This window comes from Tetrao urogallus (assembly GCF_951394365.1).
Source record: "Tetrao urogallus genome assembly, chromosome: 2".
NCBI classification, from domain to species: Eukaryota; Metazoa; Chordata; class Aves; order Galliformes; family Phasianidae; genus Tetrao; species Tetrao urogallus.
This window is the reverse complement of record NC_136814.1, coordinates 76,339,346-76,364,247: the sequence shown is the minus strand read 5'-3', so window position 1 is coordinate 76,364,247 and position 24,902 is coordinate 76,339,346. Positions and strand designations below refer to the sequence as shown.

Here is a 24,902-nt window from a genome sequence, read left to right as displayed (position 1 = left end):
CACACAAAAAACAGATGGAGGCTATGTAATAAGGTAAGTTTTAAAAACAAAATACATAACTTAAAAAGATGCAAAACTTTTACGCATTGAAGTGATACAAATATTAGATACTAAAAGCTGTGTCAAAAGATCCAACTGTCTAACAACCAATAGAGAACTATCAAGTGCAGTTTGTAAAGGACAAAGGTTGTTGTTGTTTTGGGTATTAAATGTGATAGACTGCAGGAAGATGTTTCTCTACTTTTAATGCAACTTTCCTGAAGGGAACTTCTAAGAACAAGAAGTAAAATTACTATTTGAGGAATATATCACAGCTGAACCAAATTACAAACTCATCACATTTTCCATAGCAAGCATCCATGGTGTAACTGAAATACCAAGTCACAGATAGATAGAAAAATGAGACTTCTGGAAATCACATACACCCACTGTCTGCTAAATCAGGGCCTTCTTAGATCACATTGTGAGGAAGTTACACAGGTGTTAACTGGAACCAGGAAGTGACCAAGACAAAACCATAGCTGTATCAAAAAGTATTTACTCCTCTCCAGTGTGGGGTAAATGAATCCATGCTCATCTTACAAAGCTACAGTTCAAGTGACAAATTGCACTTGAGAAGTAAAGGCAGATGTGGCATGAGGTACCTTTAGAAGTTCTTGTTCTCTTACTGCATGCCGGGTCTCAATATGCTTGATCTTCTTTTCCAGGCACAAGAAATGTTTCATTTCAGGACTCTGGCTTTCCTTAGCCTCTCTCAATTCTTCCAACAATTTTGCAACCTATGAAATAATTGATGAAAATTGTTATCACAGTGTTAAATAGTGTATAAAACAGATGCCTTTCAAAGTGCATTTGTGTTGTTCAATCACTCTATTCAAAAGCTGCACAAGGGAAGACTTCAAAGAGAAATCTCCTTTATTCAAAAGCTTAGAAAAGGCTCAAGGACTTAGATTAGGATCTTTCATTTGTACAAAAAGGCCTGAAGATAGGAAAGTCTGGTCCTCTTTGATAAATCCTATCCTGTGCATAATACATCAAGAACTGCTTATTCAGCCAATTTTTGTACGCTAAACATACTCAAAAATTCATAGAAAATGTGATGATTCCATGCTCTTACACCCTCTCTTCTCACACTTTCTGGATGAAGATCAAATACAAAACGCATCAGTGAAGCTCATTTCTACGGAATATATTAAGAAAAGACACACCGCTAACACGCAGTGCTGCCAACCTTTTGGGCTAATAACTGGTGGGTGAAATCAACTCAGCAATGGCCTATAGTTGATTTCCTAAGCCTCCAGAAATCCAAGTAAGTTTCCTTATAAAGCTCTATTGGCTTATTCTCATTCTTTTCCTATTTTAAGGACCTTGGTATTTCTTCATTCAATATCCTAAGATGTTTTTTTGTGGGTTTTTTTTTTGGTCACACTCTTACTATATGCAAGTAATCTGAAGTGAAATCATTGCTGTCTTTGTTTTTTTTTGTTTTTTTGTTTTTTACCATGAACCTCAGCTCCTTTTATCCAATATCTGAGCTCTATCAAGCATTATGCTGTCCTTGGCTCTCTGCTGCCAAATCCAAGCAGCTGGAGGCACTGTGAGAAGATGCTGCTGTTGTTACCCAGAAGCGACTCCACGACGGCTTACTATTATTTCCACTTTTCAGCTTGATTTTCTGCAATAACAAGGCCTGTGTTACTCCTTTTTTGCCTGTCCATTTTTCCAGTAGCTTCCATCCTGCAGGCCATTTTCACCCAAATTTGTCAGAGGAGTACAAGTCTTAATATTTTCATGGGATCTCTGAAAATGAGTCACTGCTGCTTGTCTGCTCAGTTGTTTTAGTGAAGGAAAGAGCTGATGGGTGACTTCCAGCACATCATTAAACACAGAATTCATGGGGGAGATATGTGATGAGGGAAAAATGCCCCACAAGAATAAATGGGCTCCATGCATTTTGCCAGCAAGGGAGACATTTGTTAAACAGAATTCTCCTATGTGCAGGCTGTTAGCAGAAGTATGCAGTTATAGAAAACATCCCTGAGCAGCATTTTTGCAATTAGTATTCATGCAACAATCTTGTGACAAACTCAGAACAGAAGTGGGAGGGTTTCTCCTCTCTTAGAGAAAGGAATCTCAATTGTATTAGGCATTTCTATCATGACTTCTTACATTTGAAGTTTTAGTTGCTTTCATTTGCCAGCATAATTTACTGAACCATTTAATGCTTAAAATGTATTTTCAAAGCAGCATAAATAAAGCAGTCGTGAGAAGGCGAAAGCAAGACTTTGCTTTGACATTACTTTCTGCATAATCATGCATTGATTTTCATAGCAAAGGCACTCTATTATATTTTCTTAAATGTCAGCACCTGAAACTCAACATGAAAAACACAGCTCAGCTATGATGATCACCCTCTCTTGATCAGTACCATCAATAATTCTAAACATGCAGAGAACAAATCTATGGAATAACATTTGCCTCATTGTATTCCCACTGCATCCTGCGGGGATGAAGCATTATATATGCACACTGAAATCACTGGCATGAAACAAGATCTGTAGCAAAAGAAAACATCTATCATAACATTCATAATATAGTCACAAAGTCTGGCTCTATTTTGCAAATACAGAGTTTGTTTGATGAAAGATCTTCACAAACCCTCACTTTCCTATAAAGGCTTCACAAAAGAAGTGGAATTTTGCATGACTAAGATCAATACTGAATGAGTTCTTTGAGATAAAGATTAATGATATCAAGAATGTACTAAAAACATACTGGAATTTCTTTCCTTTCTTCTAAATTAGATGGAACACGTGAAGTTTTCTCAGTCCTGTATTGAAAAGAATTCTCCTTTTCTGCAACTATTGCAGGTTGACTGCTGCATTGTCAAAATGAAATGAAAATTAGCAGCGTTCATCCATTAAACAAAGGAAAAGAGAGGGAAATTAACCTTGGGCATGGTGCTCAAGGTGTCTGTATCATCCTCCTGAAGAAGAGGTGAGAGAAGTCATTTTTTCAGTACCTCCAGAACCAGACAAACGTAGCCAATAAGACAAAAAAAAAAGTTGAGCTGAACACAAACTGGAATTTTACCAACTGAAATTTGTTTATCTCCAAATGAAACCACAAACAAGTGTGATTTTTATACATTATACGATAGTAATAGAAGTAGCAGAAGATTAGGAGAAAACTGAATACCTCTCAAAAAACATAGAAAGTCAATTCCAGAAGAACAGTTACAACTAAACTTCTCATGAAAGACCTCAAATTTCTCACGTATCAACATAAAGAGATCCAGTAGATAACAGGCTAAATCAATTTGTGGGAACAAAGGATGAAAATAAGAAGGCTTTATCTGGCCAAAAATTTTGAATTCAGAAATAAAATATCCTCTTGAAGAAGAGAAAGTCCTGTGTTCTATTTGCTACCCACCACAACTTCCAAAGAAGAGGTTACAAATGCTTGGCCTAACTTAGAATCATAGAATCACCAAGGCTGGAAAAGACCTCCAAGATCATCCAGTCTAACCATCCGCCTATGGCCATATTTCCCCTTACTCATCAATTTTTATGAAGATATTGGATATTTCTAACTAATTTTATACAGGAGAGATTGAAGTTCCATCTTTTGTACTCTGTGTTGTTTTCTTGTTTATATTAGAAACATGCATTTTCAGATGCTAATTGATGCAGGAGATACTGATAAAGATACTGCTACTAAGGTTTATTTAACTATATACAATTTGAGGCGTTTTCATTACAAGAATGAAAGTGAGAACAAAAATGATCATCAGTATCAGGTATTCTAAATCCAAATTTAAACATACCTCTTTTTGCAGGAATTCCTCTCGCATTTGTGAAACTAGGAGGGCTTCCTGATGTCTCTGGTGTTCGCTGATTTGTTCTTGCAGATGTTTTATTAAAATCTGTAAGAAGATTTAAAATATTTGTCATTGACACATTCTTGTGACAACATATGAAAACCTACACAGGAAAAACATGCCAGAAATATAACCAGTACTGCAGTTACAGGTGATACATATATTAACAATACTTTCAGGTGACCTCAGTTGTCAAACAACACGTCTGTCCTTTTATAACACACGTAAACAAGTCTTACTCTTCAATTTACTCTCCTCAGTTGAAAAAACAAACAGACATTTGAAGACAACCTGAATCTGTTGGTATTTCCTATCTTCATTCACGTGTGCACTTTCTCCCAAATTTTATTGCCACAAGGTAACTGCAGGCTCAGATCCTCATGGACAGCTTCAGTCACCCCAGTATTTGCTAGGCAGCATAAAGCAATCCAGAATCTGCCTGGAGAGCACTGACGATGACTTCCTCATCCAGGCAAGAGAGGAACTGATTAGAAGAGATTTTCTACTGGGTCTCAAACTCACAAACAAGAAGGGACTCATAGGGGATGTGAATGTAAACAACAACAATGGCATCAGTGATGGTGGAATATCAGCCACAGTGGGAGATTCTGTGAGTACTGTGATACAAGTCTATTTTTGAAACAATACATCCTACTTGAAAAGAAAATAAAAGTTACAGTGAAAAACAATTTTAACAGATATCTTTGTGTAATTAATATATCTACAATGTCTTACCTCTTGTGTTGAAATTCTGCCATTCAGTTCAGCTACTTTGGAAGCAGAATGCTCTTTTGTGTACTGAGAAAGAATCTTCTCTACTTCTCTTTGATGGGAAGCTTTCAGAGCTGCAACATATTCTGATGTGTCTTCCTGTATCCTGAACAGGAGAAGAAAATTAGATGCATAGAACAACTACAGATATTTCTTCAAAGAATGAGGTGAATTTTCTCACTTGAACACATAAAATATGAAGAAATGTTAGGGTAAGCATGCATTAGAAATGTCATAAACATTTGCAAGAGATACCACCATCATTACTTTTGCTGCCCTGGAGGGATCACAGGGAGGGAAGCCTACATTGTTGGATATGTGTTTCATTTTACTAGAGGCAGCGAAAATGTTGAAAACTCAACCAGTCATCTTTATAGGGTCCTCTTATGAAAATCAAGGGAGAGAAAGTAGATGCTTTTAAATCGTGGTTAAGCTGTGCTATTTGAGGTATTTATTTTAGAATAAAATGGATCGTAATCTAAATGTGCCTATCACCTCCACCATGAATATGAAAAGGAGCTAATGGAAACGATGTGAAGGGTAAAGTTTCTACTGTTGGTCAAGTAACTTCCACTGAAAGCATGCCCCAGTTTGAAGGACAGTATATGCACCAAATATGAATACTAAACAAAGCATTTAGGATTCAACGATTTATACCAAAATCTTATTACTGAGAGCCATGACAATTTGTAGCACCGATAAAAAGGATTAATACGGGTTTCCCTGTATGAAAAACTGTGACTGTACACCATTCTGAAAAAATCGAAAGAGAAAAAATGACATTTACAGAGAGGATTGCTCAGGTCTAAGGTAGCTTCACACATGCATGATTGTAATGACTCATCAGCCATCAGCTAAACTAGCAAGTTTTTTAAATGAACACGTTGAGCATTTACCTTCTTAAATTATTTTCAGAATAAGCCAGTGTTGCCTGAGACTTCACCCTCTGCTGGTTCATTTCTAGAGACAATTTTTCTAGCTCCTCCTTCAACCGTGCATTTTCTTGCAGAACTTCCAAGACATTAGAATCAGAAAAGGTGTGCGGCTGGTATATTTTGTCATTGTTAAAAATGCCTATAGAGGGTTCGCTGGTGATGGAATTCCTGTTCTCTGTTGCTGCGATATTCTTTTTCAAGATCTCTTGGCAGTTTTCCTTATTATCAGTTTTATTTCTTAAATTATTATCGGACAACATTGCCATCCTTTCTTTCTGAAGTTTCTCTACAGTTTTTGTAAGGTCTTGTATTTCTCTATTTTTTGTGATCAGCTCTTGGTTTAGTTTCACCAGTTTCTCTTTTGTGTTACCTTGTTTCGTTTGCCAATCTGTTGACTGTAAGTCTTTATTGTCCTTCTTACTTCTGAGTTTTAATTGGCAATTTTGACTCTTGAGGTTTTCAATTTCTGTCTGGAGGTTTTCAACAGTAATCCGATGGGTCTTCTTCAGATTCTGAAGCTGCAGTTCAAGTTCAACAGAATTGGCTTTATCACTGTTCAGTTTTGGTGATTCACTCTTCCACTTGTAAGCAAGTAGTTGCTCAAGCTCTACAAGTCTTTGCTCATACTGCATCTGGAGAAGGGATGGGGAAAGGGGAGAGGGTGAGAAAAAAAAAAGCAGTTTCCTTAACGACACATTACAGCCTCTTTTATTGTTTTTTATGTTTGCTCCAAGTTTGAAGCAAGACTTTATAAGGATACAAATAAGTATTACTAATAACACTACTCATCCAGTACAGAAATTACTGAAGTTTAATGAGTTAAAAAAAAAAAAAAAAAAAAAAAAAAACCCACACATATATATGCAAAGCAAACCTAAGTCTGCTGCAGAACAGAATTACTCAAAACAATTACTATGAATTTATCCTCTACCCAAAACAAATACAGTTGCTATGGAAAAGAAAATTAAATTGACAAGAAACTATTTCATTTTTAGATAATTTTGTTCAGATGATACCGACTCAGACAGGCAAATTAGCATTTTATTTTCGTACAGCAAATCTTCATTTCTGTTAAACTGCCATTACATTTGCCATGTTTACAAACATTGTCTTATTTCTCAAAACTGCACTTCACCTTTTTACAATTATCTTCAATTCTAACAGGACAGAATTCTACTTTCATGTATTTATTTAAATTACGTAAGTATCAATTCAGAGATACGGAATTTTCCTCTGAAATAAGCTGAGAAAAATCTAATTCTTAGCCTCGATTGCCTCTAAGGAAAACACAGCATGTTACTCAGGTTGGATATTGGATATTAGGAAAAATCTATCCTCAGAGTGATGAGGCATTGGAACAGACTGTCCATGGAGGTGGTGGAATCACTATCCTTGGAAGAATTCAAAAAAAACATGTAGATGTGGCACGTAAGGACATGGTTTAGTGGGCATGGTGGTGATGGGTCAATGTTGGACTAGGCGATCTCAGTGCACTGTCTTTTCCAGCCCTTATTATCCTATGATTCACATGAAGAAGAGGAGGAACAGCTGATCATCAGTGCTGTACTTTCCTGCTCATTAAGAACACATGCACTTCACCTTGCCATGAAGAGAAATGCCAGATTTCGGAGCTTCCTAAAGCAATTCTTAAAGAGTTGCTATCATACTGTTTTATGGGTAGAATGTTTAGCTGGCAGAAAACCACACTACTGTGTGTACAGCAAGTACAGCTAGGCCCAGGAACTTTTCCTCCCAGTTCTAATACTTGGTTGCACAATTTTAAATGCTCTTTATACCCTATGCTCCAAAACCACTGAAATTCTGGTTATAAATTCTTCAAATGCTTTTTCCTTCAGCATAGTCTTTGATTTCTGTTTTCACCACTGGTCTTTGGTAGAGACCAGCCACCTTACAACCATTAATCGCAGTGCAGACTACTCAACAAGCCTCCAACTTTTACCTTTATCTTTTGAAACTGCTGTTCCATGGCACGTAGACTTGTTTTAGCTTCATCATCTTTACCCTCAAGTTCTGTTTCTAATTTTTTTATTCTTCTTTCCAAAAAATCAATTGTGTTTGTTTTAGCTGAAAGTTCATCAGTTTTCTCAGCAGTAGCAGCAGCATAAATCAAAGCAGGCAACGAATTTGGATAGCGCCTTCTTAGAATGCCTTCCATTTCTTTGATCTATTAAAAAGAAAATTGGCAGAAGTCAAAAAGAAGAAAGTTCTAACAAAAAGTGAACTGAAACAAGTGACAGAGCATTAACAAATGCAATCCATTAAGTTTGGTGAAGAATAACATGTCAAGATGCATTTACCTGAGAATTTTTGTTACAATGATTTTTTACAGTTTATGTTATTGCTTACAGGCGATTAAGACTCATCATCACTTACTGACTGACTCCTTATACATCATCACAAGAATACTGCTCTGGTCTTTAGACTCAAACATCTTTTATTTACTTTCTAAGCATTTAAGCTGCATAAGGCTTTCAATGCTGTTAAAATATTTGGTTTTCTTATAGACTTAACATTCACACTTCCACATTCCACTCTACTTTTCCAGCTGCTTCAGAGAAATTACAGGAAATTATTCTCCCAGCAACAGATTATATGTCTTTTTTTTCTTTCCCCCATCATTATTTCATTGCAGACTCCAAAACAAACTAACACCTTGTATGCAAGACTGATAAATGCCCCTTTTTAATTGACAGCTAAAAGTGCTTTCTGCACTCTATCCATTAGAATGCTGCAGAGACTCTTTCCTATTTGTTCTGCATCCCAGCCTCTTCCCAAGCATAGCTGTTACCTATAAAAATTCAGGAAGGCACAGTTCCTCCTGACATTTTCCTCAGTAGAAACATAGGTTTTAAGATCTCTGCTCTGCCAGTTATTATGGCTCTTGTAGGAATTTCAACTCCTACTTTTGAAACAACTTGGCTGATACTGGTCAGAATGTTAAGAATGTACTGAACAGAGACAATGGGAATCCCAGAAGATAAATGGAAAGCTTGCACGTGCTTTTGCCCTTTTGCTCCTTCCCTAGAAACTGAACAGTACTTTAACATTAAAAGATCTTGTAAGGGTATAATAGCTTATTAGAACACAGCAGCAAGAGATCCCTTTGTAAATGAGCAACTACAGCTGTTTCTGTTGAATATTACATAATACAAACTTTCCTTTCTTGTAGGGCTTCATTCAGTGCTTTATCCTTATAAAAGCACTAAAGAGTAAGTGACCTTATCTGAAACGAAGTTAAGTAAATCAGTTATATTATTACATACTTGTCTTTCAAGGTCCTGAATTCTTCTAGCATCTGCCGCTCTGTCTCTCAAACGCTTCTTCTGTTGCACACACTGATGATCTCCAGCTTCAGCTCTGAGCTTCTCGACCTATCCAATTTATGAGAAAAAATGAATTATACACATTCAGTGATGTTTTCCAGTAGCACAGAGGTAAATATTTCAAATGAACACAGTAACAGAAGTATTTAACAACTTAGTAACTGGTAATACCCGGCCCCAGGCCCAATGTGGCTCTCCAGGCTGGATGTGGCTCTGGGCAGCCTGGTCCAGTGGTTGGCAGCCCTGCACATAGTAGAGGGGTTGAAACTAGATGATCTTTGAGGTCCTTTTCAACCCAGGCCATTCTGTGATTCTGTGATTCTACTATTTCTACAAAAGTAAATTTTGAAGTACATTATTTTTGTTTCCAGAAGAATAATCAGTAAGTCCAATGCAAGCAGAAGAGGTTTAAGCATTTTACATTTGCAATTCTGACTGCATATACAGTTATATCTGTTTTGAATATAAAGACACCCACATTTGGTTTAAAGGTTACGGTTTTTCTTAAAAAAGGCACGAGCATTATGGAGAACAAAATTACATTGTACTCATCAGTAGAAAACACTAGGTGCCAGCACCTTAAGTTATGCTAAATATTATCACCTCTTGTTTCAGTTTTTCAATTTCTTCTCTTGCATCTTTAAGACGGGCTGCATCTTTATCTAGAAGATCTTGATTTTCTGCATACCAATCAAGCCGCCTTTTTAGATGAAGAATTTCCTGCTTGTATGATTCTTCCATGACTTTAAATTCATAAGACTTCTCACCTACAAGAATAAAACTCTTACAATTATGTGTTGAAAACGTAATACATAATTCAATATATTTGAATGTGTTGGATAGTGAATACTATTTTCAGCACATTTCATACAAGAGCAAAATCAGGATTCTAAATGCAACACTACTGAAGAAAACAAAATCAGAGAATAATAATTCTCTCATATACAGTAATAGTCAATAGTTTACAGTTTACCACAGAAAGCATTTAAAACAGAATCCCTGTGAGATCTATTCTTGAATGCAGTTGTAGTAAATTTTCAGTAACATGGATGACAGAATATAGAATATATACTTTGATATGCATTAACTGTACTCCTCCCACTTAGCCATCAAGCATTCTGAGAAGAGCTCTTATAGCTCGTAACAAGTGTGATGCTTGATATGAGAAGTGAAAAAGGTCCAATTTCTGGGCCTCCTGATGGCAATCTGGAAAAAGTTTAGAAATGGAAAAATTCACAAGGCATAAATTAGGAGTAAAAGCAGAGCAAAGTTTAAAGAGCACATCTAAATGGCAGAGTAAGAGGCAACACAGTAAATCTTTCCTTAGGAACAGAGGTGGCATAGAAAGGGAATCGTTTTGCCCTCTGAGAGATGGGCAAGCAATCAAGCTTAATAAGCAATAAAGAGTTTGTCTGGATACAAGAAAAGGAGAGTGCCAAAGATACAGTGGCCTCTCCTTCACTGTATGTTTTTATTAGACATTTAAGCAATATTTGGAAAAGGCCTAGATCACAGAATGGCCTGGGTTGAAAGGGACCACGACTATCACCTAGTTTCAACCCCCAAATAGATACATTAGATACATTTCACTAACTCATACTATATAAAGAAGCAAGTTTTAGTCACCTATTTTTCTAGTGGAGTAAAGAACAGGCACAAGTATTCAAGAAAATAAAGGTGTTTTACTTGATGTGGATGTAATCTGGACTTTTGCTAGATCTCTCTCTTTCTTTGCTTGCCCCAGGTCTAACTCAAGAGCTTGTTTATCTTGTTTAAGCCGTTTTACCTCTTCTCGTAATTTAGTTTCTTCTTTCTGAGTTTTACAGGAAACAATAATATGAGAAAACACACACACACACACACACACACACACACACACACACACACACACAAAATGCTGATCATGTTTTTTCACCATTGAATGATTAAATTATGTTTGTATTGAACACATACTAGTTTTGGCATTATTCTCAAGCCTTGCTACAGCAGAAGTTAAGTTAAACACTATAAAAAATAAAGGCATATCTTTAGGAAGTTTTGTTTCTAATAACTGTTGCAGAAGGAGATAATATTACAGTGCTTTTTTGGAGGCACAATAAAGTAGATGGCTTTACTTATTTTGAAGACTATAGATTGTAGCTTAAATGGATGGATGTATAGTTGACATGTACTGACAACAGCTCATCTTACTACATTTATTTTCTTAATATTTTCTGTGCTCTCTCTGTTCAGTTTGAATATGTGTTATCACTAGCAAACTTCAAGACTGAGTAGCTGGTGAATAGGTCAAAAAGTGTCCAGAAAAACCACTCTCTGGAGACTGAGGCCCTCAGTTATGGGGAGCAGCAAGTGGGGTAAGGGAGTATGAGCATCAGATTCTGGGCCCAGCCATTTTTGGGTCTACATCCAAGTCTAGGTCCAGGGCTAGCTCCTAGTGGAATTCACATGTGTGCATGCATGTGTGTTACTGCCAGCAAACCCTCTCCTGACCTGCTGAATTGGAGAAAGCCATCTGCACTGCTTGTGCTTCTGTGTTATGAGTAAAGACACTGGCGTTAAAGTTGTCCAGGCTGAACCTAAGGATAGGGAAGTGTAGCAGCAGCACATGAGGTTAAAACTAAGGCAGCTCCTGGAGTCTTAAGAGCTCAAAGTCAGCTGTATCAAACCAGGAGCAATGCCACTGGTCCTGATGCTCCCTGTACCATCTACTTAATCAGTTAAAAAACAAATCAGAACAACAACAAAAACAATACCACCACAAAAATAAACCAAAACCCAATGCAGTAACTAATTAGCACTTTAAAAGAGCAGCATGTTCAACTATTTTCATTTATTCCTACAATATGGAGGTTAGATGTTGGTTTCTTGTTTGTTTTTTGTTTTGTTTTTGTTTCTAAATCTGAACATTTGAAATACAGTTTTGACATACACCTACCCGTGCTGCTCGAAGCTCTGAAATCAACTCTGTGAAACTTTGATTTCTGGTTAGTTCAGATTCCTGCACAATCTGTGACTGGATAGTAGTCCTTTCTATCTTTTCTCTAAAATAAAAAAAAAAAAAGAGGAAAAAGTCATGCAATATGGTGACTTGTGTCATGCGAGGGGGTGACAATGGCATATTAAAAAACAAGCACAGTATGCTCAAGATGATACTATAGAGTTAATTTGTGGAGGTTCAAACCAAAGCAAGAAGCAACCACACCACACATCTCTATAAAAAACAGGAAAAGAAAAACAAAAAACAAAAAAAACACAGCTGTAAGTTGGAACCTGGTCACCTTGCACAATTTTTTTGTTGGAACTACATGAAATAAGGAAAGAAAACCTTCTCTGCACCAATGGAATTCATGTTTCCTTAGCAAAGACACCAGAAATGCACACAGTTGCTAATTTTTTTCCACTTATTATTAACACTGGACACAAATCTAACAGGATCTATAGAGCAGTGAATCTAATGGCTCCGCCATTATCAAGATCTCCTGTGATTCCTCATCTACTATCAGTGTTTCAATAGCAACCGAACATTTTGACATCTGAGCAGAGACAAAAGCAGAGCAAGAGTAGTATATGCATGAAACATTCTGATATGAGAAAAAGTATTAGAATTCTAACATTGGAATATTTCTCATATGGAAGGCTCTCACGTTCTCATAGCTCTCCAAGATCAGCAGGAAGACAAAGAATTTAAGTGCCCACAATCAAAGTCAAACTACTACCAAAAAAACACCAAAAACCCACCAAAACCAAGAATCACAAAACATGCATCCAACAGACTCTTCACTGATTCTCTTCATAAACAAAAATAATAACAGTAGCTGAAAAAAATTTACATCAGATGTTTAATTAAGCCTACCTTAGGGTTATTAACTCAGACATTAAACACTGATTCTCCTTATACATTTGTTCCTCATTTTTTTTGTTTTGGATTTGCAGCTCTTTCATCTGTTTGTATAATCTCTCATTTTCCTAAAATGAGATAGACAAAGTTAACATCCATAGACAAAAAGATTTCATAACCACTGTTTTACCCAGTTCAATCTATGAATTGCAGTCTGCCTTCCGAAACACCAAATGTTTTACTATCAAAATTTCCAAAATGGGTATCTTTACACTAAAGTATTTTACTGTGACCTCTAAAACTTTGTCCAAGTGCCTGCTTCCTCTGAATAATTACTCCTCCTGGGTCAGCTCCTTTGTGAAGTTATCCCAGCTGTATTCTCAAAGCATACAGTGGATGAGTGCTGATAGATCAAAGCTCAATCTTCCCATGTCTGATCTGGGAGCACAGATGATCACTGCTTTGTGATGCTTACAGACACACCAACAAGCCATTACATGCAAACCATACTAAGAAATGCTGAACAGCACCTGGAAAACGGTTAAACTCACATATTTTATTTTTATTTATAGTTGCAAGTATTTAAAAGGATCATTAAGTTTGCATCATCTATTTCTGCATTTGACTAAGTTTATAAATCAGGCATGCTAACAAGATTTCCTTGCAATCAGCTGCTCCAAATCTATGAAAAAACCGCACATCTTAAAACAGAACCCTCTGGGCTTCCAATAATACTTAAAACCACACATTTTGTACTATATTTTGGGCAAAAAGTTGAGCTCAAACTAAACACATGTGAAACGCTTTTAAATTGCACAACATATCTGGACCTATCACACCTACATTTCATCTGTGTTCTAGATAACAAGACAGCTATTTTCAATAGAACAGAAGTAACTGCTTGACAGCTTTTTCTCTGAGATAGGCTAGAACACAGCTAGAATATGCTGTGTGGTATACCTGTTGATAACCTTGAATAATGACCTCCTGATCTTCCATTTCTTTTCGTATTTGTGACAGTTTTTCTTCAGAGACAGGAACTGTTGCTGTATGATGGATCCATCTCTTCTCCTTAGACAGCTCTTCCACGCTTCTCAACTTTCAGAAAGAAATAGACAATATGACACATACTTAACAAACAGTATCCCAACATAAAGTACTTTCCCACTTTTCAACAAGTAGTATCCATTACTCTCTTATTCCTTTTGTTTTGGTTTTTTAAAAAGGCTATAAGAGCACATTAAACTTTTAAATACAAACATATAAACACATGAAAACCTGCTGAAGGACTCTTATAATGTTAAAGAATAAGTGAACTCAGGATAATGTAAAAAACTTTACATCCTAGTCATAGTAAATGTAGCAGTGGGTAAATATTTGTAAAAATAAATGTAAATACACTATTAGTTTCTATGTGTGGGTTTTCTTCTTATTAGCAACTCACGTGAAGAAAGATGCATTTAATTTTCAGAAGCAACCCTTCTCACGTTCTATACTAATGGGACACAAAATGATAAAGTACCTTGCTCTGAAGAACATAGTTTTCTTGACCCAGTTGAGAAAGCTCTTTTTCATAGTGTGTTTTCAATTCTACTATCTTTGTCTCCATTTCTTTCTCCTTTTCTGAAACTGTGCTGGTTAGCTGTTGAATCAAATCACGTGCGCTATTCAGGTCCTCCTCAGCAATTCGTGCTCGTCTTAGCAAACGTAGTTCCCTCTCACAACTTTTGACAGGAGAAACTGGTAAATCCTAGCAAAGAGAAATTCAGAGAACCATTACACCAAGTTGACTATTTACAGAAAATTCATCAGTTTTACTTCACCGGCTTGTCTGGCTCTTAGAAACCATATAAGGCACCTGAAGAGAAAAATCCCATCATTCTAATAGCAAAACATCCTACATATTTTTCCTTTAATGAGATACTTTCCAATTTCTTAGATATGTGTGAGGAAAACAAAAGAAACTAGAAACAAACACTTCCGACATGAGGGCTATTGTACAGCCACTGGAGTTACTCATCCATTTTCTCAAAAAGCAGTAACAACTTAAGCACTCAGTGATACATTTTTATACAATTAATATGGAAGAAAGCAAATCCATCATGGCACTGCAAATTCAGCCATCCTGGAGAAGTGAAAATATTCTATTAAATCATCAGGTGGTGCAACCCAGGTAGAAAAACAAATAGAAGTACCGTTTCAGATCCTTAACAGAGTAATTTTTAATAAAAATTTTACTTAGAAGTATGTCCATTTGTACAGCAAAATTTTGTTTTAGAAATCTATAAGCATTAAAAGTACACAGAACTACCAAGGCAGGAGAACTATCCAAACAATTAAAAACCAGTCTCAAACTTACAGATTCTAAAAGCAAAAATAAGTATTTGACTGAATAAGCCTTTATTAAATATTTCAGCACTGGTCAATCCTGTTAACATTACTAAAAGTCTTGACAGGTGTGTAAACCAACTCGTATGTACTATAATTGTGAACATCACTAATTACTACTTACACGATGATGCTGTCTGCAAGAATCCACAACTTGGTGTCCAAGATTATGAACAACTGATTGGTCAGACACAGCTCTGTTAATACCCTCCTTAAAAGTCTGCTCATTTGCTGCAGATCTTATTGTCCTTGTAGTAAATAAGGCTTCTTCATTTAGGCAGAAAGTAAAATATAATAAGATTAAGTTTAGAATTTAAGTTTAGAATTCAACGTCCTTAATAAAAATCTATTCACATGATTCTCCAATAAGCATGCAATTTAAGTGTTTTACGACTTGTATGTCAGATTAAATATAGAAACTTCAGTGTAATCAGACAAAGAATATGAAGTGATCATCAGTTCTTTACACATGTGTATGTGCCATAGCCTGAAACACTCGCTGACCTGGGGAAATGACCAGGTCAGCCCTGGGAGCATAGGTGAAGGCAATTCAGCTGTGCCACCCAAAGTTGTGGAGCCTGGCTCCACCTCTCTCAGACCTCATTTAAGGGCTGACTGCCACTAGGGAAGGATCTTTTTTCAGGAGATTGCTCCCTAGTGGAGCTTTCCCCTGTGAACCTGGAATCTTTTGATACAGCTTTTCCCTTCCCTTTTAGCATCTTTCTATCATGCTGATCCTCATATTGTATTGAAAAAAACCCGTTGCTACCATGAAAAATGCAAACATAATGAAACAAAAATCAAGAGAACAACTGAGATAAGTAGCTGGATAATAAATCCTTCATGAAATAAGATTTTTCTTCTGAAAAACAGACGTTAGCTGCAATTGTCATTTTATTTCTGCCTGTAACAGTTTAATCTAAAAGCTCCTTCATCAGGATGTCATACACAGAAACAAGCAGTGATCATTTTCAAGATGAAATAACTTTTACAATGCTTACACCTCATATAGGTGCTTCCTTAGCACTGACAGTTAGGGAACTCTGTGCTTCAAAGCCATTCTCCTCCTAGCCTCTGCGGCCTCCTGTTGAGAGTAACTTCTGAATGTACCAAAAACTGCCTTGGATCATAGTACGGATACAGAGAGAAGAGCATGTCTCAGTGAGGCTTAGTGGCCTCATCTCAGGACTCGTCTCTCTTCCATCGCCTTCATCTCCCTTCACACCTGCCTCATCTCCAGCTCCATTGCAATGCTTTAAGGAACAAGGGTCCCTTGGTTTGATGGCTGCCATTAAAGCATCTCCCTGAGATGGGCAACATAATCCTACAGTGGTTTTTCTAACACTACCTGAAAGTTTTTCAAAAGCGCAACAAGACAGAAGTGTCCTAAACCCTGGGCATCTGGAAAGTTATTTTCCCATGCCTCACAGACTGGAAATATGACTTGGTGAAAGATGGTCAGCTTGCAATGTGACTTTCACTGTCCTCACTTTACTGTTCCTTAAAGCTACAACAAGAGACACAAACAGAAAAGAGGACTTTTTAAAATAAAGTGCTTGTTTGGTATTAATGAAAAACAAAAAATAAATGAAAGAAGCTGAGAATAATAATTAATCCAGCATCACATGCATAAGCATGTCAGCAAATCTTTGCATTTACTGTAATGAAACATGTAATATATAGGTACATATTTTTGAACAGCAGCATCTACTGTTGTTTTCGTCACATCAGTGAGCAATAGGTAAGTCTTAAACATAGTGGTAGTTTATATAGAGAAAAATAGAGGAAAAAATAGAGAACTACTCAATCACATTTAGTTTTAGATTTTTCTACACCACTTCAAAATAGAAATATATATATATTTAAATGTGAAGTATGAACAGCAAAGCTCTCTGGCCCTTACAAGTAAAATTCAGACCTCTTAAGATAGAATTACCTTTAGATCTTGCTCTATCTGCAGGACTTCTAGATTTCATAATGTTTTTTTTCAAAGTTTCTTTTGGTATTTTCCTTTCAGTAGCTGGCATGGACTGTTTTGAGTATGAAGTGGATTTCCCATATCCAGAACTTCTAACCACCCCGTGAGGACTATATGAAGACTTCTTTTTATGTAAAGGTGTTGTACTTCTGATATTCTTGTACATTTGTTTAGTTGTTGTTGATTCTGATTTTTCGTTCTTCAAGCAACAAGACTGCAGAACCTATGATAGAGCACATCTGTTTAGAACAGGTTTTAGGGCCCAGTGTGATCTGAAGTTAGATTTCAGTGTTAGAAAAGCGTAGAACCAGTTTCCAGAATTATACAGCAGTAAGACTACTGAGTAGGAGGGGACAAAAACAAAACAACCATGGGAAATAACTACTTTTAGCCAAATGAATAACTTGAAATTATGAATAATTTATTATGCTTTCCTACTTCAGAAATACACAAGTACTTTGCACTGGTTCTGTTGGATTGTTCTGTGAAGTTGCATTTTATTACAGGATCTCTAGCTTGCCAAAATAGGTAATTTTTCAGGTTATTCGACTGAAAATTAAATGACAGTGAACAGAAACTCAGCAATGAAGAGGAGGAACAGCAGCAGGCAGAGGAACCCTCCAAAACTTCATCATTTAAAAATGAAGTATATGGCTCCTAAGACCAGCAAGTGAGAAAGTTTAGCCTGTTGTCACTGGTAGAAAATCCACCAGGATGAACCAACCAAACACAGCCCCTCCTCAATGCCTTGCAGGCTGAAGGGGCGACTGCCTAAAGGAGTGTGGGCTTAATTTAGGAGATGCAGGGAGAAGAGAATTTGGAGATTGTGGAAATCCTGTACTGCAAATTAGGTAAAGGTGAGAACTAATATGGACTAGGTAGAAATAAGTGTAGAAAATAGACAAAAAACAAGAATAGAGAAGCCAGCCAGGGTTGCTGGGCAGCATTTTAGTCTGACTAAAAGCCTACATTTGATCAGTCTAATCTATGCTCTTACTGAATTGTATTTCTAACTACCCATTTTACAGGTATGGTCTCAGTTCTGAGCCTTGTGTGTGTTCCCTCCAGTAAGCAGACATGCTCATATTCAGAACTAGCTTGAGCTGGGGATGTAATTGCAGCAGCTTTGCAGCTTTAAGGCCGAGATTCTTCATGTTGTGATGATCCCAAATTCTACTGTATGTGGATGCCTCTAAAAATAGCAACATGAAATTTTCAAGAAAAACAACAACACTCTTACTTCCTAAATATCAGTGCATAACCAAATAACAGGCCAGCTAAAATTTTATACATTTTGAATGTATTTTCACATAAATTATATCAAACAGATTTTTTTTTGTTACCTGTTCAGTTTTGCTGCCTTGTGAAAGCAGACAGTCTTGTATTACCTCTTCACTTAGCACATCAGGTTGTACTTCACTGGTCTGAATTTCTTTCTCAGTCATTCTCTGAAAGCTATCTTCATTTGCAGCTGTCTGTAGAAAGATGCTGTCTTCTCTGTTAAATTTTTCAAGTAAGCTTGTCTCCCAAACCGAATTATTTTGGTGCTCTTTATAGGGTAAGTGATTGACAAGTTCATTTACCATGCTGCCTATCACCTTCACAGGACTACAAGAGAAAGGAATAGGGTCATTTATATATAAGATTTTTGCCCTTTGCCTTTCTGCCATTCTGGAAAAAGCAGGCCATTTTCCCTTAGGTAGCATCTGTAAAGACTGCTCAAACTTGAAAGAATCACTAGGCTCTTCTTAAGAACAACCATGCGGATTTAGTTATAAAAACAAAAAAGACTAGGCTGAAGATTCACACTGTGAGAAGACTATGTCTTGTTCAACAAGAGACATTTCCCAGCAGTAACTGTTTTTGCAGAGGCACCAGATTGGGCTGTAAGACAAACACTTGCAAGCATGCAGTCAGTGCTAGTAAAACAATGAATGGTAAATCCTGCAGAGTACACTTGCTTGTTAAGTTCCCAGAACCAATCTGCTAAGCAAAACCTGTTTCTGACAGCTCCAAGACCTCTACGTTATTTGCTACACACAAGCTGGTGTAAAGCAAAAGGAATTATAGAGCACAGGTTAGTTGGAATTACAAGAGTAAGCAATATAAAATGATGTGACCTTTTGCCAGACTGTAGAAGTTGGAGAATTAGGATAGGATGTGGGCTGAAACCCACATAGAGGGAAAGAGGCTGATGAGTAGAGGCCCTTAAAAGCTGAGATCTTATTTATAACAGTTACCAAGACGGAGAAAGACTCATCTGAAATGACTTGGCAAACATTGCTTCTTATCGTCTAAATGAAGTTTGGACATCTCCATAACCAATTAACTGTATATTCCTTTTACAGTTCATTGTAAAACACTATAATGCCAATGCAAATCATAATGAAATTTCAGTCTTTAACTTGGGGAAAAAAACAGGCAAGTTGTTTTGTAAGCTGTTTATTCCACTAACAGTTAATGAGCTTAAGTAAATAAAAGTCTGAAATAAATACCTTTCAGGTTCGAAACCAAAACATCTGGCATTATAGGGATCTCCTTTAATAGGTCTCATAAATTCTTCCACAGTAGGCAAATCTAATTAGTTCAAAATAACAAAATCATTTTTAAAAGTTTAGAAAATGCATTTGTAAAAAGGACATTTAAAAATGTTCCATAAATGTAAGTGTTAAAGATATTAATAGCTCGCTTATTTTACATCTTGCAAAAAATATGCTTTCCATTGAGGTATTTACCTGACTCAGTAGTTGATGTGTTTTTTGAATAGAGATCATGATTTTGTGAAGTAACTTGTGGCAAGCATTTTGAAACGGCCATTGAAGAATCATGTATTTTTTGCTCATCAGTGTCTCCCAAAGACTGATTAACGTGATGATACGCACGGTGTAAGGCTTCAGTGTCACTGGTAGTTTCTCCATGCAACGTGCCTGTGGAAAATGCAGTCTCATAACAGATACTATGGGACTTTCTGATTGGGAAATAACACACCACAATCTGTTTCAGTAACTGGCTTGGACTGTTAAGTGAGAACAGTGCTTTCCATTTCAGGAAAAGAAAAAATCTTTTCTAATATAAAAATAAAAAATTATCAAGTTAATTAGTACTTGATGGTATTGATTATTAATGCCAAATAGCCTTATCTGCAGCTTGCATGCCTTTCCTGCCCCAGCCCCCAGTACTTTTTTCCCCTCTAAAATTGATAGGGTATGTGAAATGACTATTTTAATAGATGCTATCACAACGTCATGCTCTGGATATCTCTTTGGGTACAACCTCAATATACTGTTTATTTTACAGTTATGTTAAACACTGACAAAGTAAAATTTTAGCCATAGTGAACCGAAGGAGATTATATTTAAATCAGACTGCAATGCAGAAAGCAATTTTCCAGTAATCAAGGGTCAAGAGATGTGTTTCTGCTAAGCAGGCAGATTTTTTTTACTGAAACAGTTCCTCCTCCTCTCAAGATTAGTTAACAAAAGCCAAGGACTTCATGATGACTGGCAACCTAAAAACAAAGGAAGGTACTAAGGAAATTCTTTTGTTTTGTTTTTTCAAAAACAGCCTTTACCTGCTTCATTCATTTCAATTCCACTAACTTCTTGAGGCAGATCATTTTCACTTAGAGCTACACCTGATGTTTCAGCAGCTTTCTGAAGTTCTGTAGTTGAATCTTGTGAATCAAGTAGTACAACTAAAAACCAAGAAGATAAGAGTTAAAACAATTTTCCTATTTATAGTCTATCTACACTATAGAACATTATCTTAATGCTCTAGGTGGGCAAAAAAATGCCATATAAATAACTACAATGCCATTAATGGTATAACTCCAAATACCAGCATGAAAAGTACTAAGTGGAAAAATAAAACTTACATAGGTTATCACTTTGAAGTGCTAATAGATTTATTTTTAAGCATTTTGGCCCAACAGATTTCCAGTAAAACACAATAATATTAGGTTTTAAGTATCAAAATAATAAGTTCAGATAAAGAATCAGAAAGGTACATTTAATATTCTTCCACTGATTGAAGATTATATTTTACCTTTAGCCAGCATGCCAACGTTTGGTTCCTATGAAAAATAAACAAACAGAACAATAGTACTTTTTGAATTTCAGGAAAAAAAAAAATCCAGACAAACTTCAAAAGCTGCTCCAAAATCTATGAACTAAAGCTGCTCTTGGGTGCTTCAAGCATACGCACTTTGCTAAAGCTCTCCTCTCTCAGCATTCTGTACTATAAAAGACCTCTTAGAAGTGACTGGGAACTAAATGCTACTCTGCATAAATGAAACAATATTTTTTGCACCTTCCTGGCTCACTTCTATCAGTGTAGATTTTGTATTCTCTGTCCAAATTGCTTCTCCATACAGATCTGAGGGGTCTGCGGCATCTGCTGGTGTACCCCTCTCTAACAGCTCCAAGAGACAGATTCATCAATAGTCATCCTGAAGCTCCAGCCAGAGCTCATTATTTCTGGACTCTCAATACAGTTCTTCATTCAAAGGAGCAGTAAGCAGGCAACTTTGAGGAAATGCTTATAGTGACACGTCACACAGAAGAGTATATCCTTAATAAAACAATATAGACCCATGACCATAACATTCTTTTGGACAGTATACACAGTATGAGTTTAATATATTAATACTGCAGAAGTTTCATGATTCATGAATTAACATCAACATTTGGTATGTTACACTTTTCTTGAACACTTCAACTCCTGACATATTTTGATTTACCTGACTTTCTTCAGTTTTAAAGGCAGGATCAGCAGCTGTTTCTTCTTCAAAATCTTCACTGTAGCTGCCTGAAGAGTAAAATAAACATCAAACAGATGAAATATTCAGGGAAGATAAAGCAGTATGGGGAAAGCTATTTCCCTTCCCCAATCTCTAGGCTAAGAACATCTACTGCTGCTATTACTCTTTTTGAGAAGCTTTGATACTGTGCATGGTACAAAATCTACAAAAAAAAAAAAAAAAAAAAAAATCACATGTAACCTCTCCAAATTAAATTGAAGTTTGTCTTATGACCAGACATACTTCATCTACATCCCCTTGTGCCCTACAAACCATATTCTCCTACTTTGGGGTGAAATGATGCAAAGCCGCCACAGCACTTCTGCTGTAACTACCACGACTCCTTGCAATCTACAGAGAAATCAGGCTTTCAAGGAGAAAAGATTTCCTATGATTTACAAATAAGCCCTCTTAATATTCGGGAAATCTCTGGATTCTGGAATCTCTAAACAAGAGATCAAACTCAGATGTGCACAAAAGATACGGAAGATGACAGCTAAAACACTGGAGTATCTCAAACATTAAGAGCTATTTCAAAATCAGGGCCAGGTGTTTTTGTAAATCTTTGATGGACAGATTTATTCTTTTTTCCTATTTATCTTTCTGGCACTGTTCACAATATATTAAAATCCATTTCAAAAATCAAAAAAATATTTTTTAAAAATTCAAAAGTAAAACCCAAAACTCACCTATCTGTACACCAGCTGCACAGACATACTGTGTAAAGCTGATGTAAAAACTATATAAATTCAGATTACATTAATTTTCATATCAACCTAAGCTTTACCCACAGTAGCAGGGAGATAGGGAAACAGAAGCTAGCTGGCTTACATATCACACTAAAAAAGGTTTACAGAGGATGCTGGCCTATCCTGTGAATCTGAAACCTACCAAGTGCTAAGCTGTTTTCTGCTTAGCAGGACAAGGCAACACCGAGAACAAAACAAGCTAAAAACCTGCAGTATCATTTCCCCTTTCCAGACCTTTGAATTATATTCCACTATATATTATATTTATATCTATACATATATGATATATATATATATATAGTGGAATATATATATATGATATATATGTAATATGAAGAGTGTGCTCTCCTCTGATGTCCTGCTATGAAGACTTTGTGTTCGAATTGCAGTACCAATCCACAGATTGCATTGCTGCTATTGTTTAATGAAACTCTCATAATTAATAGCATACACAGTAAAAAAAGATAATAATAAATTTTTTTTAAAAAGCAAGATTTTTCGAGTGAACAGTTTAGAAACCATTACCATATTTCTCTTCAGGTGCGGATTCCACTTCTTTTTCACTTTTTTCATTTCTAAGAAACAAAATAGAAGTTTTACAGTCTCTTTTTGGAGAACAAGTATATATGCATATTTAACTTATAAAACTTCACTGGTATTGCTAGTTCTAAGAAGGATCAGAAACTTGAATTTGTCCATCAGATTAAACTATAGGTAAGAAAGGTAAGTGTCAGCAGTTGTTAAAAATAAATATTTATATTTATATATTTATTTATATATATATTATAAATAATAATATTTATATTTATATATTTATATTTATATTTTTACAACACTCCATATTTCAAATTCCAATCCAACCCTTTAGGAATTACTTCCTTTCTGCATTCCTTTTGACATCTATACCAGATTCTCAGATAAAAATTTATCAGATCTGCTTCTCGCTCTGACACTGTAAACCTGCATTACCCCCCCAAAAAATAATACTAAAAAAACAACCAATGAACAAAATACAATACAAAAAACATTCTCCTTTCTTTCCCTTTCCAGAACTCTGACCTTCCAACTGCTGGAGTTCTTAAGTCATCATTCAGTTACACTTTACTACTACAAAGGTTAAATCAACTTGTAACTATTGAGCTGTACTGAAGATGTATACCTTCATCCACCTCCAAGCCTTGCCTTACTTTTTTCTCTTATTTATTGAGATCACTTCCATCCTTGTATTTAAAAACAAAACCCACTACTTACACCCAAAGAAACCCACACAGGATCTTGTCCCACAGAATCTCAGTGGTCATCGTACTCAGACACCTAAGTCACACATGCCCACAACACAGTCTACAACTCTTCTTCCCTCCAAATTACCGTACAAATGGTGCTAACATTACAGAATCGCTGGAATTCAGCTCTTTATTTAATCTTGAATAATCAATAGGTGAGGAAGCTTCTTGTTCAAGTTTAGCAAAAAAGATCTCTTTTTCCTCTTGTTCTTCCAAGGTATCCAATCCAACTCCTGTATTACTTTGATTAGGAACAGAAGCTACAAAGGAATCTAAATGTGAAAACACAAAATAGTAACAGTTAACTACAGACAGACTCATAAAAACTTACCAATATCAAATTATCACAAATTAGTTTAAGGAGTCTTCATAAGATGCTGCAGAGAGAAATCAAGGATCCCAACTTGCAATAAAATAGAGGAAATTGTTCATAATAATAACTTAGATTTAGACCTAACTAACATGAAACAGTTGCACTCTCAGTTCTCACCATTTGTTTCCAGGCTGTCTCTACTTAATGAGAAAGCGACTCCATGACTCTTCCGAAGCTGCATCTTTTCTGGATGCATGTTTTCATCAGTCTCCCCTGTAAGCTGCAAAGCCTTCTTGACAGCGCTTTCGCTGGCTTCAAGGATTTCTAGAAGAAAAGTTGCAAAGGTTCTGACTATCATCTTAAAAGCTGTTTGTATGACACTTCAGTCATCTTCCAGAACTGCTTTTTTTTTAACTTTTTTTATTTGGGATCTTGTTACAGCTACAAAGGTGCACACTCACAGATCACATCCATCTAGCTTCAGTTTCTATTATACATAAACCTTATTTAATTAGTTTATCAGCCTATTACATACATGGGATAAACACAACAACTGTAAAAACTGATTAACAGTACTCATGGAGAAGAGAACCCAGAACTTATTTGGTAAGAAAACCCAGAAGCT

At 36.2% G+C, this 24,902-nt stretch overlaps 1 protein-coding gene across 1 annotated transcript in view; it reads right to left on the bottom strand.

Moving 5' to 3' along the window:
- CEP162 (centrosomal protein 162) overlaps positions 1-24,902 on the bottom strand; it is a gene marked incomplete at its 3' end in the record, with an annotated part of 42,140 nt that overhangs the window by 1,521 nt on the left and 15,717 nt on the right. Inside the window, exons 5-27 of the mRNA XM_079550886.1 lie at positions 24,455-24,601; positions 24,050-24,236; positions 23,207-23,256; positions 21,873-21,940; positions 21,179-21,206; positions 20,706-20,828; positions 19,870-20,061; positions 19,630-19,711; positions 18,478-18,742; positions 17,093-17,357; positions 15,281-15,423; positions 14,291-14,518; positions 13,729-13,866; positions 12,784-12,896; positions 11,866-11,971; positions 10,617-10,743; positions 9,534-9,697; positions 8,871-8,978; positions 7,547-7,771; positions 5,548-6,218; positions 4,616-4,757; positions 3,827-3,925; positions 645-779 (exon numbers count right to left, since the gene is read on the bottom strand). Of these exons, the coding sequence (XP_079407012.1) occupies positions 645-779; positions 3,827-3,925; positions 4,616-4,757; positions 5,548-6,218; positions 7,547-7,771; positions 8,871-8,978; positions 9,534-9,697; positions 10,617-10,743; positions 11,866-11,971; positions 12,784-12,896; positions 13,729-13,866; positions 14,291-14,518; positions 15,281-15,423; positions 17,093-17,357; positions 18,478-18,742; positions 19,630-19,711; positions 19,870-20,061; positions 20,706-20,828; positions 21,179-21,206; positions 21,873-21,940; positions 23,207-23,256; positions 24,050-24,236; positions 24,455-24,601 (3,806 nt within the window). The remainder of the gene's footprint in view (positions 1-644; positions 780-3,826; positions 3,926-4,615; positions 4,758-5,547; positions 6,219-7,546; positions 7,772-8,870; positions 8,979-9,533; positions 9,698-10,616; positions 10,744-11,865; positions 11,972-12,783; positions 12,897-13,728; positions 13,867-14,290; positions 14,519-15,280; positions 15,424-17,092; positions 17,358-18,477; positions 18,743-19,629; positions 19,712-19,869; positions 20,062-20,705; positions 20,829-21,178; positions 21,207-21,872; positions 21,941-23,206; positions 23,257-24,049; positions 24,237-24,454; positions 24,602-24,902) is intronic.